Source organism: Apostichopus japonicus, chromosome 4 (assembly GCF_037975245.1).
Source record: "Apostichopus japonicus isolate 1M-3 chromosome 4, ASM3797524v1, whole genome shotgun sequence".
In the NCBI taxonomy this organism is placed as follows: domain Eukaryota; kingdom Metazoa; phylum Echinodermata; class Holothuroidea; order Aspidochirotida; family Stichopodidae; genus Apostichopus; species Apostichopus japonicus.
In genome coordinates, this window is record NC_092564.1 from 15,148,660 (window position 1) to 15,166,306 (window position 17,647).

Sequence of the window (17,647 nt, forward strand, 5' to 3'; positions counted from 1 at the left end):
CTACTTCATACCGATTTATTTATTTTCTGATTTTGCCTTGACTTATTTTATTTCCTTTTTTACTTTCTATGTATCTTATTTTTGTAATTCTTAAATTTCACTATAGTCCCATGTGAAGTGCTTTGAGATATTCTTTTCTAAGCGCTATATAAATATATGTTACTATTATCATTATTGCTATTATCGTTATATGTATTATCAATATTATGATTATTATGATTACATCATCAATATCATTATTATCATCATCATCATCATCATCATCATCATCATCATCATCATCATCATGTTCATCATCATCATCATCATCATCATCATCATCATCATCATCATCATCATCATCATCATCATCATCATCATCATCATCATCATCATCATCATCATCATCATCATCATCATCATCATCATCATCATCAATTTTCAAGACAAACCAACTTCCCAGAGAAATCTGCTGTGCCCTTGAATCTCACACCCATTTGGAAACAACCCTAAGTGAAAAAACTCACTGTCTCTGTTGCTGGCTAGGAATGAAGGAGACAAAGTAGGAGACAACTCGGAACTGATACAGCATTCAAGTACTTTTTGTCATCTAGTAGCTAATTTGAAGAAGAAAAGTGCATCTCAGTAGGAGGAAGTGCTGTTTAATTTCTGTATGAGTATCATAATCTTAGTGGTAAATGGGGAGAAACATCGTTTAGCATATTTCTTGTTCTCTTGTGACGATTTTTAAAGCAGAAAAATACATATATCATGGAGAGGAATTAAATATATCTGGGAATGGATTGCAAAGCCCTTGATGGTAGTTGAAGTCCCGAGGGCAAGCTTCAGCTGCAGCGTATTCAGCTGAAATCGGCTCCTATTTTTGACCGACTTTGGTATCCATTTGGGTCCGAGTGATGATTTTCACAGGTGACGTCTACTCACATCCTCTTAATTGTTTTGACCGTGGATTTGATATGGTTCCAACATCAAATTAGCGGTATAAATATAACAATATACCAATGAGTGGTAACTTCATATATACTGAAATGCATCCCTTTTTTCGAGTTGAAAAATCGTAATTATACACATAATTACACGAATGCATTATTTACAAATTCATCATATTGTCTTATATGTTCATCGCGGCTCGAAATATTGAAAGAAATAATATTTGCTTATGCAAGACTTATGAACAATAGACTTACGCACATTAACTGGGAAGGTTTCCTTATTTTTTTGTATTTTCGATCCATGAAGGATCTGAAGTGAGAGTAATAATTGCGAATGTCCTACACTTTCTTCCCCCTCATCGAAATTTGGAATAAGAAACTGCAAATGAGATGACGGGAATAAAAGTAATCTGTGTTTAGTTAAAGTAGTACAACGCCATCTATTTTAATCGACCGCAGTGGTTCGCGCGAAAAGTTTTGTTTTGGTTTGTGGTTTACATTCAGATTTCACGTGCGTACTGAACAACGTCTAACGTTAGTCTATACTTCTACGCTAAAACTCAGAGCTGAATAATACTGAATGTTTATACCACAGGGGTTGCTATTCTTGTACACCTGATTGTAATGTAAGTACACTATGTATACAAAGTAGCCTTAATTGGGTGACATTCTCAGCAACTAGGGACTTCAATCAGATGTTGAAGCCAATTCCCTTCGCTTGTCCCCCTGTCATTTGTCAGTCACACTCCTCTTACTCGTCACGGCCTAACAGTTAGCCTAACACTACAGTAATACTGCAGTTACTATCAACCGAGGTAATAATACTATTAGCCTTATTGAGGTCGTAAGTTAGGTTAGTCTTTAAATAAACGTAGGCTGCTGAAACTTCAGGTAAGTACAGGCACAACGTAACTGCAGCCAACTGTCTTACTTGTTAGTATTTATTATCTTTTATTATTGTTTTTTTCTACTCAACCTAGGCTACCCTATTACTTAGGCGTAACATTAGTAACAAATAACATTGAGGCTAGGCAACATAGCCTAGGCCAGGACCAATTTACTGCTCTCGGTATTGTAATTGAAACACAACACAGTGTTGACCTGGGATCATTGGTGAACGAGGCCTAGTTCTGTTTCTTTTTTTTCCTTCTCTTTTGGCACAAAATTCAGCACATAGTACTAGTATTAACCTTTTGCAAAGTTAGGTTAGGATAATGTTTCTCCACATTTAAATTGGCTACTAGCATATTGTGACCACAGGCCATTCCAAGGTATGCTACACAGTTTTGTGTAAATTAATTGTCACACTTGTAACGTTACCATGAAGCGCAAGATGGAATTAACACAAGGGCGTAGGCCTAAACAAAGGGCTGGCTATACAATTAGTTCCCAATAAATGAAGTGGGTTAGTCAAAAACTTTTGGAAGGTATGAAGTTTTGAAGTAAATTTAGAACTCTAGCTGATCTAGTGTTCCAGGGATTTAGCACACACAATCAGTAGACCATGATTTCTTTAAAAACAGGACGACTCTTGAGAGCGAGAGATATGGCAAGCCATGGTTAAGCAGTGCACTTAACACTAGGGCTAAGCGAGTTTAATGATAAGAAGGCTAATAGATCTAAGAGTAGATTTAAATGTAAGTTTAGCTTTAAGTAAGATTGATGAATTATTGTTTTTCCCTTCTAAAAGCATCTTCACATTCATTTGGACTGAATTTCATAAGGGCCTACAATAAGCAGACAGCAACATTAAGCAATGGCTTCTCAAGAATTAGGTGAGTTTTTGTCATCAAACAGAAAATCATATCGTTTTGCCATCAAGAGAAGTGATGTCATTGTAGACAGCTCCTTGTTTATCTACAGTGAAATTGACCATTTTTTTATAAATCATAATAATATTAATGGTTATAGCCTATAGATATATTACTATGATCCACCTGGAGAGCAGTTGTCTTATGATGCTAAGCAGTCAAACATGCATGTTTGTGACACAAATGGCATGTAAGTAAGACCTCCAGTAAGGTGGCTATCCACTTTACAGTTTTATCTACATCTGCACCACCCTACTCGTTTTACCCCTTTTAGGGGAGTTGAGTAGTATCACTCCAGATCCAGATCACTCCAGATCCAAATCTAATATTTGTTTGTTTTAAGAAGTCTGGGATCGAAACCACAACCGCCCAAATTCTAGTTGCATTGCTTCTTATGCCTCCACTTTTATCCATGCAAGCGTAGCGCGTTTATAACAGATATTTTTCTATGACACAGAAAAATTGCATAGGAATATGCAAGCTGAATGACTTCTCACGCTTCCAATTTGTCTCTGTGGAAACCATTTAATACAAAACCTTTTATGAAAAAACATGCTTTGTCTGCAATCTAAAGTCATTCATTCTAAAACTTTTAATTTGCCTTGTATAAAGCATTTACTGTCATTTCTTTCAGCAATCTTGAGCGTGTCAAATAAGGAAGGCCTTGTCCAATTTGCGTCCGGTCTACATCAGGTTGGCCTGAAGCTGATTGGATCAGGAGGTACAGCCAAGGCCATCAGGGCTGCTGGGATTCCAATCAGGTAGGTGGTCAGCTTAGTTAACACACTGCAGGCAGGCATCTGGCCAGTTACATACTGCAGGCAGGCATCTGGCCAGTTACATACTGCAGGCAGGCATCTGGCCAGTTACATACTGCAGGCAGGCATCTGGCCAGTTACATACTGCAAGCAGGCATCTGGCCAGTAACACACTGCAGGTAGGAATCTGTCCAGATACATGCTGCAGGCAGGCATCTGGCCAGATTATCAACATAATTATTTTGAATGGTCGTCATAGTTATGTCGTCTTGGTATTATTCTATCCAGTTGGAATCAATACTATAAGAGAGTGCCTCTGAAGCTAATTCATTCCTCTCATACATGTCGTTTACAAGGTTAACAGACTATTTTTGATGAATGCATAATTGTAGCACTATGTTCACGATCCTATATCACTGCTAACAATTTTTATTTTGTACCTGGAGCATTCCTGTGTTAGGTGTCTTAAAATCCTGGTATTCAAAGTGGGAGTTGCAACCTTTTTGTAGTGTTAAAATATATATTGGCGGGTCAACAACAATTCTGCAGAAATTGTTTTCTTTTTCTATATTTGTGGAAAATTGATTTTTTACACTAAGTACCCTTGATCATATAAAAAATTGCTGAAAGGTTAGAGGGGCACAGTTCCTCCCGAGAGCCTCCTGTCGGGTCACAACATCTCACTGGAGATGATGGAGGTGAAAATTTTGGGTCACCAGTGACTTAATAGTATTGGAAATCTAGAATCAGCTGCTTTTTAATTACATTCAATATTACTCTATTCACTTTGACCTGCGGATTCTTACCCTTCTAGAATAAAAGTTCTTGTCGAATTTCCCCTCAAAATGTCCTTAATATTCTGTGGATGTTTATATAGATCTGTGAAAAGTTTGTTCCATCATTCGGTATATTGAAGGGAAGAACAGCATGCAAAAATGACTATTCTACAGAGATTTGATTGAATGTATGTATTTTAGATCCTCCTGCAAGCAAGAACTCACGAAGAAGCCATTATTGGCATATCAAAGCCGCAAGCTGACAGAAGTCAGTCTCTTAGATTCATATTTAACGTCCATGATTATGAATTGTCCATTGTTAACAACTTTGTAACTACACAACATACATTTCTCTTGGAGTGACTCGAACTTGGGACCTACATACTAATTATAACATACTAATTATATTTCACAGTGATGTTGGTGATGTCACAGGAGTAGCTGAGATGTTGGGAGGAAGAGTGAAGACCCTTCACCCAGCCGTGCATGGAGGTAAATAATTCACTTTGATGTTCTTTAATAAGAGGGTGTAATCAAAACACAGAACATATCACTAAAAGAACAAAAACATCTACCTGTTTCTCCTTTTGATATTTAGCATTATCCTGGTGTCACTGATTTGAAAATAAAAGATAATATTGTTTACTTACAGTCAGGTGGTATCTATGTTTATTTTTTACCCCCTTATCTGAGTGCTTTCTCCTTTTTTCTTTCCTTTTTCCTGGTGTAAAGGAATTCTCAGCCGGAAGACTGAAGAAGATGCTGCTGACCTAGCAAAGAATAACTACAGTTACATCAGGTAAGGATTGGTTACCATAGTGATCGATGCATCATGAAAGGCAATGTGGAATTATTAATGTTATGGAACTTGTGTGATGCTCACCAGGGCTTCAGCCAGATTAAGATTTAATCAGGTGAAAAACACATACATTGTGGGATCAGTTCCTCCTTAATTTGTGCAAATAAGACAAGGCACATTTTGGGGTCAACGTCAATGACAAAATATCATTTAAGCGGTTTAAAAACCAATACCAGAGTCCTACCAGAAGACTGTAGACTCTGGGAATATCATATGTGACATATTCACATTTAAATTTAAGTTCATTCTTCGCCTTTCTGCGTCTTAAATTAGTAGCAAAAGTTATGAACCAATGAAATTGTATGTTGGTGAAACTTTGTTTGATTATCCAGTACACACTTAACTGCTTGTACATTAATCTATGAAGGATTCAGAGAGTTTCAAAGCTTGTGTGACGAGGCAATATATGTCAACTCTTAAATGTCACAAGTATTGCCTCAAAATTTGAATTTGCTAATAAATGACGAACTCCCAGACATTGAGGAATCTTTAAACTAGACAATAAGATGTCTCAGTGAGGAAAATCGCCTGGAAACCATAGTAGCACTGATTTCGATTTACCTTTATTTGACTTTGAAGCATATTTGGTGGCAAAACATTTTTACCATTAAATGGCTTTTAAGTGTGTTGAAGGTGTACATACTGCAACATTGTCAGTATGGTACAGTGGTAATCTACAGTAACCATGGGAACAGTGTTGATGATTTTTGCTCTTACCTTTGCCTAGGGTCGTGGCTTGTAACCTTTATCCGTTTGTACAGACTGTGGCCAAGCCGGATGTGACCGTTTCCGATGCTGTCGAAAACATAGACATCGGTGAGTTCTCAAAGAGAGTCATTCCAGGGGTGTGACCCACTGAAAAACATACAGAGCTATTTTACCCGATTAGTTTGAAATAATGGCCACAGTGCAATTAAAGTTGCCGTGTCTTCAGAACAATGCTGATAAGATATACAATGCCCAATTCGCTTCAGTTTGCATATTTGGATACGTTGTTTGTTGTACACACAGTAACTAGAAGTAAATTTATACCATGAGCCTGTCCAGATCATAGTAACTTGAAATGCTTGTCTTAGTGGTTTAGTAAGAGCAGTTTTTTTTTCTGTTGGTTTACAATTTTATCAGACCTACCAATCAGTAGTCGAAACAAGATTGCTATTTGAGCCACTTAAAATTAAATGGACACTTTTATCTCATCGCCAAGTGACGATAAATGATTAATTTCAGAAGGATTCCTTTCTTCTGTCAATGTTTGTCACTTAGATACTTTATGATGTTTCGTTTGATAATACGTAAAACTGCAAATATGAAATTCAAGATTTTTATCCAGAATTTAAAATTTTGGCTTCAATATTTGAATTGGAAACAGACATGTCAAAGTGACAAAAGACATCGGTATGAGATTTCAGCATTAAAAAAATAATTCAAAATGAACTAAAGAAAAGTGCTTAAAACTTGCTTTACTACGTGAGCATATCAAAAGATTCTGCAAACTATAGTCTTACCTTTAAATCTTCTATCATCATTTAATAAACATCTATCCAACTATTTTTTCTCAGTTTTTCCATGTCCAGCATAAAATAGACTGCAAAAGGACTTGTTCTCTCATCACCAAGTTAGAGGTTGAATAAACTCTGTGTTATGAGTGTTAATATTTAAATAGATTTTGTGTCTCTCTCTTCCAAGGTGGAGTAACGCTCTTACGAGCTGCGGCCAAGAATCATCAGAGAGTTACAGTGGTCTGTAATCCTAGTGATTACACAACGTAAGTTTCTCCAAACTCTCATTGTACTACGTGTTGACTGCTGCCCTCTCTGCTATGATTTTTGATTTCTTGCCTGAGGATCATGAAATCTCCAAGTCTGTGTGTGTTTGTGTGGGTATCATCACTCTAATGACTGTCACAATGTTACAGCTGTGTTAAATCTATTATCTTATGTGTGGACAAACCTCTGTTAGTACTAGAAGTCTTGTGGTCAACCAAAGGAACCTTAGGCCAAGTCCAAATGGAATGAGCATTGTACTCAGAAGTACTGTATTGCCTTCTCAATGCCTTCTCAACCAAAGGAACCTCAGGCCAAGTCCAAATGGAATGAGCATTGTACTCAGTAGCATTGTACTCAGCAGTACCTTATTGCCTTCTCAATGCCATATTAAAGTTGTACTCACTAATCAAGTTCAACGTTTGAACTTTGAAATGTTCAAACACTTGAAATGTTGAAGTCAATTAAGAATGCTACAAAAAACCTTTGTTCTATCTATAGGGCCCTCGATGCTCTTTAGTTTAGGTAACTTACCTCAGATTTGCAAGGGATAATAACCCAACTGGACACTGCTTTATAATATGATGATAGATAGATAGAAACTTTATTGTCCATTCCAGAAAACAGAAAACGGAAATTATTTCCCATGGACAGTAAACATAAAACAGTAGTGAATACAAACACAATCATACAATAAACAAACTATAAGTGAACAGCTACGAGAATAAAACTAAATAAGCAGAACCAGAACAGTAACAGAGGCAACATGATGGAGTACATTGTAAAGAACGACACTCTAATATCACCAAGTCATAACTCTCACAATTTTATTGTTATGATTTTTAGTTATCACTAAACGTATGAATACAGTTTTCCTAACTAAATTAACAGAACAGTCAACGTAGGTTAAATGTCCCTTTAGATCAGTGTTCCATCAAACATGAAGATGTATTTTCCAATATTACTATGAAAGTAAGAGAGGAAATTTTCAGAGGTTGGTGGTGTCGGATTTAATGCATACATGGTTAAATTAGCAAAATGTTTTGTTTTTTACAAGCTATGACAACACGTAAGTTCTTTTATCTTCATAACATGGTGGGGCAAAAATTTGGTCATCTTGGTTTCATAGAAGTTGTGTAAATTCCGTGCCCAGTATTAGGGTTGTTCCTCAAAATAATTTTCATTTTCATGATATCTTTCTCATTTCAGAATCCTGGACGAGATGAGAGCTAGTCCAGATCGCGACACAACCCTGGAAATGCGTCAAGCATTAGCTGTTAAAGTAAGCTGGATTATCAGCAAAGAGGGGGACTTTATTTGAAACATACACCTTTAATCTTTTCTCTATCTCTCTCTCTATTCCATTGTCTCATCAATTGGTAAAGATGAAAGAAGCACAGATGGATGTGATTTGTAATGCTATAGGAGAGAAACTGGATAATCCTGTCACTGCTGTTGGAAATTCATTTACAGTCAATTTGCAGTAGAAACAACCATCCTTTTTTAAATTCATTGTTATCACATGGCTAAAAAAAAATAGAAGAAACAGCCAAATGATAACATCAGATGATTTTAAATGAGTAAACATCGTGGTCATTGTCTGTGTTTATAGTGGCTCATCCAGACATTGAAACAATTCATTTATGCTGTCATTTTTCTCGTGTGTTTCTTCATCCAGGCGTTCAACCACACTGCCTTGTACGATTCCGCCATCTCAGACTATTTCCGTCAGCAATATTCCGCCGGGGTCTCTCAACTCACCCTCAGATATGGAGCCAACCCCCATCAGAAACCAGCTCAGCTGTTCACATTCGAACCCTCACTCCCCCTCAAGGTGCTCAATGGGTCGCCGGGCTTCATCAACCTGTGTGACGCCCTTAACGGCTGGCAGCTGGTGAAGGAATTGAAGAAAGCTTTAGGATTGCCTGCAGCAACTTCATTCAAACATGTGAGCCCTGCAGGTGAGATTCTATAATCTCTTCTTAGAATACAGCAGTGAGAGTGTGGTCCCTGTTTGATCTTCTTGTATAGCAAAGAGAGAGCTGTGGTGATGCAAATTTGCAGTGCAAAGTAAACTATTGGATGGGGGAGGGCTTGATGGGGGAGGGGGAATCAGGAGTTTTTCTAGTGTCACCAGGATTCATTATCTCTCTTTTGGTGGTAATTCAAACAAACACTTTTTCTGTATCTTGGGAGTTATCAAGTTGGAATAATTGTCACTTTTCCAAGACATTGCCAATTTTGATAAAGTGAGAACACTGTTGCCATTTCAGTCGAGGACTTGTTTCTTTTACGATGACAGATTTAGTGATTTTCCTTCCTTTTGACAAATTGTTTACAGGAGCCATGATCATTTGAGTTAAAATGGTTCCATTTTCTGCAAAGTTTTGTTCATTATAATCATTAGCTGTGTTCAAGGTTATTTGGAAGCATCATCCTGTTAATCCTTACAACAAAAATTAGTAACATTTTAAAATATTTGATCCTTTCTCTGCTCATAGGAATCTGTGATACAATTGCAAATTTTGCGTACAACTGTTTCAGAGACTTTCTACACAGTTGTCCGAAAGAATGTAACTCAAGTTTGTGATCTTAACTCTCTCTCCAATGTCAGAGTCATGTGTCATGATTTTTCAGCTGTTAACAAATATCATCTCGAAGCATTGTTTAACTTGAAAGTTTGGTTTGACCAGGTGTGAGTCACGAATTATGTCTGCTCATAGGAATCTCTGATACAATTGCAATTTTGTGTACGACTGTTTCAGAGACTTTCTACAGTTTCCACAAGAAAGTAACTCAAGTTTGTGATCTTAACTCTCTCTCCATTGTCAGAGTCATGATTTTGAAGCATTGTTTAACTTGAAAGTCTGGTTTGACCAGGTGTGAGTCATGAATTATGTCATATCCGTCTTGTACAGGTGCCGCAGTGGGGGTCACCCTGAGTAAAGAACACGCCCAAGTCTGTATGGTAGATGATATGTTGGACAAGCTTACGCCATTGGCTACGGCCTACGCTAGGGCACGAGGTGAGTCTCTCTTGTGAATGGACACCATTTATGTATGCATGTATGTACTTTAGATCCTCCTGCAAGCAGGAACTCACGAAGGAGCCATCATTTGCTTATCAATGCTGCAAGCTGACAGAAGTCAGTCTCTTAGATTCATATTTAATGTCCATGATTATGAATTATTAATTGTCAACAACTCTGTAACTGGACGACATACATTAATTTTGGAGTTACTCGAACTCGGAACTTATGATTGGAAGGCACCGGCTCTCTTTCTTGGGGCAATACTCTCAACAACTTTAGATTTTGGCTGGAAGTTAGTTTTATCTGGCCCTGTAGTGAAATATTTATCATGTCTTCTTAAGTTTGTATGGAAGATAATAGCAATATATTTTATGTGTGTTCTGAGTTAAACATTTTTTTCTGTCCTCAGATATATATCATGTGGCATAAATGATTATTACGTCTCTGGTTCACCTTGGTGCATCCTGTTTTCATGATGTTACATTGGTGGGAGATAATTCAGATAGCATTCTTCATCTTAATCCCATCTAGAAAGTTTTTTATATTTTTTATATATATATACATATTTTTTCTTCTTCTTTTTATTATTTTTTTTATTTATTTTTTCAAAGTTTTTGAATTTTTTTATATTATTTATCCATCCCTCAAGGTGCTGACCGGATGTCCTCTTATGGTGACTTCATATCCTTGTCTGATACCTGTGATGTTCCAACCGCAAATGTCATCTCCCGAGAGGTGAGCTTTATCAGGCTAGCCATATTTATACTTGTTAAACCACAAATGTCATCTCCCGAGAGGTAGCCATATTTACATACATGTAAAACCACAAATGTCATCTCTTGAGAGGTGAGCTTTATCAGGCTTGCCATATTTATATACTTGTAAAACCGCAAATGTCATCTCCCGAGAGGTGAGCTTTATCAGGCTAGCCATATGTATATACAAGTAATTTGTCTTTTTTCTCTTTGCGTCTTTCCTTTGACATTTCACAAAACTCTGCCTATTAGAATACAGATAGGATATGTTTTATCCTGGTGTTTGCTGCTCAGCATGGTGCTTGAAGTTGAGTCAAACCCCTGATTCCTGCTTTAACATGCTAAATTTGAATATTTATAAGAATATTTATTGCAAGGACAATGGTTCAGTTTTTTTCAGCTAACGAAATATCTACTGAATCAAGAGAATGTATGTCATTCATCCTCACAGGTTTCTGATGGTATCATCGCCCCCGGTTACGAACCCGAAGCTCTGGCGATACTGTCCAAAAAGAAGGGTGGAAAGTACTGTGTCTTAGAGGTAACTTTGATCATTCCATCCTGAGATCTTATTTCCTGAAGGAAATGTGTGATTTTCATGAGCAAGGAGACAAAAGTGTTAATTTAAACGTTTTTTGTGAAATGTTGTCAAGTTATTCCATTTTCCCAAGATTTCCCCAAGTTGACATTACAATGTTCAGTGAAAACTCTGTATATAATAGTCTTCTTCTAGTAGTCCAGTAAAAGGTGTACAGAGGTGGGAGTAAATTATGTTTTGTTTTGTGACAGTGTAAGAAAGTTACGAGGTAATTGTAGTTCACATACATTGAAAGTAAGTCTAACTCTGGTGGCATCTACAATGACAGGATGGTAAAGCAAACGTTTGTTTTGGGTTTCAAAACAATAAAACATCATTTCAACCTTACCTGATGGTGAACATAATAGTTAATACATAATCATTTAGCCCTTTTTTCCCCCTTCCTTCCTTCTTTACTTTTACACTGCTAGATTGATCCCAGCTTCGAACCAGATGAGATGGAAACAAGGACACTGTTTGGCCTTCAGCTGAGCCAGAAGCGAAACAACGCAGTCATAGACAGGAAGCATTTTGAAAATGTCGTAACTGACAGGCATGAGGTAAGTAGTGACAACCCTCTGATATGGGTAACACTATGAACAGAATTTAAAGATTTGTCTTGGTAAGCACCACTAGATTTCTTTCTGGGTTTGTTGGGTTGGGGGCTGGGGACAGGACTGGCTGGGGATGTGGAGGGAGATTTAGGAGATCTATGTTTGTAGTTTTATTTGTTACTATCGACAACCAATCAAAGATTAAAATTATGTTACAAATAGGCATAAGGGTGTCAAGTCAAATAAGAATTTCTGAGATTCTGTTTATACATTTATGTAGAAGCTTTGGGTCGGCAAATTCACTTCTAGTGGGTTCTGTAACAAATTGCATAGTGTTTTTTACAGGGTTTTGAATCTTAGGTTTTGAATCAGGTCCTTCAAGACTGCTACACAGACTTTGAACTCTTTAAGTAAATCATTCCCTGCTTCTAATCTAGGATGGAGAGCTCTTGTCTTAATCTCTTCTGTCTTCATGTCCTCAGCTGCCAGAGAGTGCTGTGAGGGACCTGATAGTGGCCACCATCGCTCTGAAGTACACCCAGTCAAACTCCGTCTGTTACGCCAAGGATGGCCAGGTGATTGGAATTGGAGCTGGCCAGCAGTCTAGGATACATTGTACCAGATTAGCGGGAGATAAAGCCAATAACTGGTATGTTGAGTCTAGGGTGTGTGGGGTTAGAATTACAACCAGATTAGCAGGAGATAAAGCCAATAACTTGTATGTTGAGTCTAGGGTGTGTGGGATTAGAATTACAACCAGATTAGCAGGAGATAAAGCCAATAACTGGTATGTTGAGTCTAGGGTGTGTGGGATTAGAATTACAACCAGATTAGCAGGAGATAAAGCCAATAACTGGTATGTTGAATCTAGGGTGTGTGGGGTTAGAATTATAACCAGATTAGCAGGAGATAAAGCCAATAACTGGTATGTTGAGTCTAGGGTGTGTGTGATTAGAATAACAACCAGATTAGCAGGAGATTAAGCCAATAACTGGTATGTTGAGTCTAGGGTGTGTGTGATTAGAATTACAACCAGATTAGCAGGAGATTAAGCCAATAACTGGTATGTTGAGTCTAGGGTGTGTGTGATTAGAATTACAACCAGATTAGCAGGAGATTAAGCCAATAACTGGTATGTTGAGTCTAAGGTGTGTGGGATTAGAATTACAAATGGAATGTGGAGACTTTCTTTCTCTTTCTATTACTAGAATTAGTCTGGGATGAGGAATTCCTGGTGAAACTGGTGGCATTTGAAGTTGGGGGAAGGGGTGGGGGTGGGGAAATTGGGGTAAAATAGAACGGGTTGTTGCAATTGGTATTTACATTCTTAAAGTCTACAAGGCATATAACCTCATTCAATGTTACATATGTTGAATTCTTAATTGATATGTAAGTAATTTGTATGGACCCACATTTGAAGTATCTCACGTTGTTACCTTCAGTGCAGTAAGAGAGAAACAGTATAACATGTGTCTTTTCGATATTTAATATCTTATAAACACTCTGGAAAAACAATGATTGAATCGGTCATATCTAGAATTATCAAGAGAAATTTCTGCTCAAAAAATGTTTGTTTTGAGTTGAGTAAAAATCATCACAGTTGACTACAGACGTATCAGCATTTACCTGGGCACCTTAAGTCCTTTTTGAATGATTGAACCTACGGTTTAACCTATGACCTATTTATGCATATCTAACGAGCAACCTTATTGTGACTCTATCACTTCTGAGTTTTGACGTGGCGATCGTTTCAAATTTGTCGGTTTGGGTTTCTCCAGTTTGCCCCGAAAAGAAGGTATTTTAGTGTCATTAGTTTGTCAAATGTTTGATTTTAACCCACAGGTGGCTGAGGCAACATCCCAACGTCTTGACTTTGAAATTCAGAAAGGGAGTGAAGAGGGCAGAGAAGGCCAACGTGATCGATGTCTACGTCAACGGCACCGTGGGTCAAGACATGCCCCGGGATATATGGGAGGACATGCTGGAGGACCCACCTAAGGACCTGACAGAGGTATGTACAGAGGTATCAAGTGTACCTCTTGAATTAGGAAAAGTCTCCAGCACCAACATATGTATACCAAAAACAGAAAACAAAGATAATGTGTAGCTCCAACTATCTTCTTCTTAGCATCTTCCATTGCTTACATGTAAGCTTCCGAAGCAACATTATCACTACCATTTATCTAGGCCTAGATTTTATACAAATTCAGCCACTTGCTTTTAAAGAGAAGTAGGGCTTGAAAAATCTACTGGCTAAAGTCAATTTCAGGTACTGGTATTTTGCTGATCTGCAAAACACATCAGTTACTTTATAGGCTTTTGGGAGCAGCCCAGTAATACTTGCTGATGATAAGCTGTGATACAACGCTTGAATTAGGTACCGGAATTATGAGGATCCTTTATTGACTGACAATTGTTAACCCCGTTACCATGGGGTTAAGCTCTTAATGTCTACTGGCACACAATTGCCACCGCCATTTTTTTTTCCATGGCAAAATCCACTGACCATTGTATTGTAAAATAGCCCAAATATTCAGGTTTTGCTTTCATCAATATATGTTTTGGAGAAACTTCTAGAAGTTGATAACTACCAGATAGATCTGCTGGTGAGAGAACTAACTAACTCATTTCATGGAGTGACACAAAGACTTTTATTGACATTTTCACTCGCTTTACATTTTAGAAAGAGCGGCAAGAATGGATCGATAAGCTGGACGAGGTCTCCCTAAGCTCAGATGCCTTCTTCCCTTTCAGAGATAACATTGATCGAGCTCAACAGGTAAGTTGGCCTCATTTCTTTGTACCATCGTGTGATGTTATGTGCCCCACACGAAGGAACAATAACATTACTTGCAATTATCTACAGCAATTTTCAATCACTGGCCAGCGTGTCATTGTGATCATGAGGGCAGGAAAGTGCGTCAACGGTTGGGAAAATGCTCTCACCCGTTCATTTCCAGTACGATACCCTTGAAAATTTGGTGAAAGCATGCAGTTTGTGAAATGAGGGTTTTGAAGGTCATTTTGAAGGTCATTTGAAGTCAGTAGAAGGCAATGTTGAAATTCACTAAATTTGCTACTCCTCTCTCTCAAGTTAAAATCAATGTACCTCAATTTGAGTATGGTGGATGTTGTAATACTGACAATTACAAGTTGTACTGAGATTTTGGTAATTATTTTGGAGAGCGTTGTTTCTTGAAACGATGGTGATATTCTCTGATCGTTCATAATTGGTGATGTCATTCTGGAGGTGGAGGGAGGTTGAGGTGGAGGGAGTTTCATAAACATTGAAAGACCTTTATTTTCTTCATTTTATTCTCAAATTGACATCACATCTTGAGTGCATTAAAGGGTTAAATCTAGCGATTCAAGTTTGATACAAACTACAGCTTCATCTTTCATCCCTGATACCTGATTTCCTTCTTCTTCTTCTCCCCCCCCCCCTCAGAGCGGCGTGTCTTTCATCGCCAGTCCTGCTGGAGCTAACCGAGATGCAGACATCATCGCAGCTTGTGACAGCCACAATATCGCTTTGGTTCACACCACCATGAGACTGTTCCATCACTGATGTAACCAGGGTTTTTCTTTGGTTTCTATTTTTCTCACTTTAAAAGCAGTATATTGAGTTGCTTGCCTTAGGTTTCTATCACATCATTTTATTTTGGATAACTTCATTTCAATCAATGTTCGAATATTACAAATGCTCAAATTTATTTGACCTGGGACGTATTTGATTATTAGTGTAACAAGTGTGACGGTCACATGAAAATCTTCATCTGAAATCAATCATTTTTATTTTTTCCAAGTTCTGTTTTTTTTAGTTAAAGCCTTCGATGTATACATAGTGTAGGCGAATTGTAAATGATGTTATTAATATTAAAGACACATGGTGATTGTATTATCATAACATTGCAAAATGTAGACCATCTTAACTTATCTCGCACTGACTATAAAAATGCATGTCCAACTTCATGGTAGTGCAGGGTTAGGTTTGAAAAAAAAATCATTTGCAATTTTTTTCATATTTTCCCCTGTAGCAGTTTTGAGGATTAGCATCTTGTGGTTAAATTGTGAAAATAGTGATATTAGTTGTACAAGAGGCTGCTTTTGCGAAATAAACAAACCCACATTCCTGATGTGTCCAAAGGGTAAAGTCTTTACTTCCCTTGGCAAAGTTTTATAATCTATTGTTCATGCAGATCATCAGCAGGATTGGGACAAAAATATATCCAAAAAGTGACCATTGTTATGCATGATGAAACATGTTTACTTTGTTCATGGAATTGAAAGTACTGAACTTAATAGTTGTGGTTCATTATTATTATGATTGTTATGATACAAATGTAAATGGCTGGATCTTGGATCTGGATATGATATGATTGAAACAGGTCCACACAAGCAAGATCATACTTCTATAAACTTCAGTTTTTGGTCAGGAATCAAGATCCAGTATAGAGTTTGTGGCATATAAGGAACTTGCTCACTGTGTTGATGTTAATGTCTTGTGAGGAGATTATTGAAAGGGGATTTACATTTGTGTGATTGAGGTATCAAGTTTCTTTGGCCAGGTTGAAACCATTAAACTAGTTGACCTTCCTGTTACAAAGTCAACAGCATTTTGCAATTAATCATTCATGAGGCTGCAAAGAAGAGGATGAACTATTTTCTAGAGACTTTTATAAAACGAGACTTTTTGATGATGTATTAGTTCATAAGCAGAAGACTAATTTAAGCAACTTTCTAAGGGACAAAGTTGTCAAGATTGAGTGAATTTATTAAAAAGTAATTTGCGAGTGAAAAAATGACGATCAGTGTTCAAGTGAAACTTGAAATTGTCGTAACTGGCGAAAAGCAAAATGTTGCTTTGGGGTATCCTGTTGCAAGGTATAGTTGGTGTTGAGAAGACATAAAATGAGTTGATTAGTGCTTGTTAGTGTATTTAAGTATCACTCATGAATTTATTTTTTGGTGTTTTGCCAAGAAAAAGTTAAGCAAAAGAAGTGGTAGAGAAAAAAATCAACTCTAATTTGGTTTCATGGTAAAAATAAAAATTATGGTTAATTTTATTATATTTACATTTCTTTGCAAATTAAGTAAGCTAAACTTGATGGAGAGAGAAAAAAAGAGTTCTTAATTCTTGTTGGTGAGTAATCTCTCTGAATCTGTTGTCTGCAACCCATGGGATAGCACCTCCGTGTATGGGTTGTAAAGTATCTTACGATGGGTGCGAGATTGTTTCAGAAGCACTGAAATATTTTTGACTTATAGTAACTCAAATTATGGTAATACTGGCCACAATGGCCCTGCGAGCCATTCTCAATGTTGTTTTTGCTCTTCTTCAAGCCAAGATCGAGGAACCTGTAGCAGGAACAGTACATCTCTAAGAGATGGACAGTAACAAATTACCATGATAGAATTGATTCATACTTGCTATAAAGTATGGGTGGTGTGACCACTCTAATTGGATTATGGCATGGCCAGTGGTACAGTACATTCAAACACCATAGGATATGGGACAGTGCTAACCTCAGTGTTAAAAAGTTGTATTAATATTTTGTGGAGCACAGGGTAAAATTGCCTCTTTTCTTTATATTTTGCTTGATGTATTTTTGTGAAGAGTACACTGCTGCATATGTTTTTCTGTCAATTAAATTGATCAAATTACATGTTTTTCCTTTTTATTAATTTTTTTAACAATTTTGTTATCAGTGTTACGTTCACTTAGTTTGTACAAGATTAACCTTGCTTAAGTAGACAATTTTTTACAATCTCCACCGGCCAACCTTTAAACCCTGTCACATGTCATGTCAATAGTCTCTTCCCTCCCCAA

General features: G+C 37.3%; 1 protein-coding gene across 2 annotated transcripts; it reads left to right on the top strand.

Annotated features, from left to right (window-relative positions):
* The first annotated feature begins 1,404 nt into the window (after positions 1-1,404).
* Positions 1,405-17,474, top strand: LOC139966560 (bifunctional purine biosynthesis protein ATIC-like). 2 transcript variants are annotated; one of them, XM_071969716.1, is made up of 17 exons: positions 1,405-1,558; positions 2,623-2,707; positions 3,378-3,504; positions 4,693-4,769; positions 5,010-5,076; positions 5,864-5,952; positions 6,823-6,901; positions 8,109-8,181; positions 8,578-8,860; positions 9,818-9,925; positions 10,581-10,666; positions 11,138-11,227; positions 11,695-11,823; positions 12,300-12,466; positions 13,660-13,828; positions 14,501-14,596; positions 15,266-17,474. In XM_071969716.1, exons 2-17 carry the CDS (start codon positions 2,689-2,691, stop codon positions 15,383-15,385), a joined length of 1,779 nt encoding a protein of 592 aa, XP_071825817.1. In that variant the 5' UTR covers positions 1,405-1,558; positions 2,623-2,688; the 3' UTR covers positions 15,386-17,474. The 2 variants fall into 2 exon arrangements, with proteins under 2 accessions (XP_071825817.1, XP_071825818.1); XM_071969717.1 differs by lacking the exon at positions 1,405-1,558 and adding an exon at positions 1,615-1,747.
* The last annotated feature ends 173 nt before the right edge of the window (positions 17,475-17,647 follow it).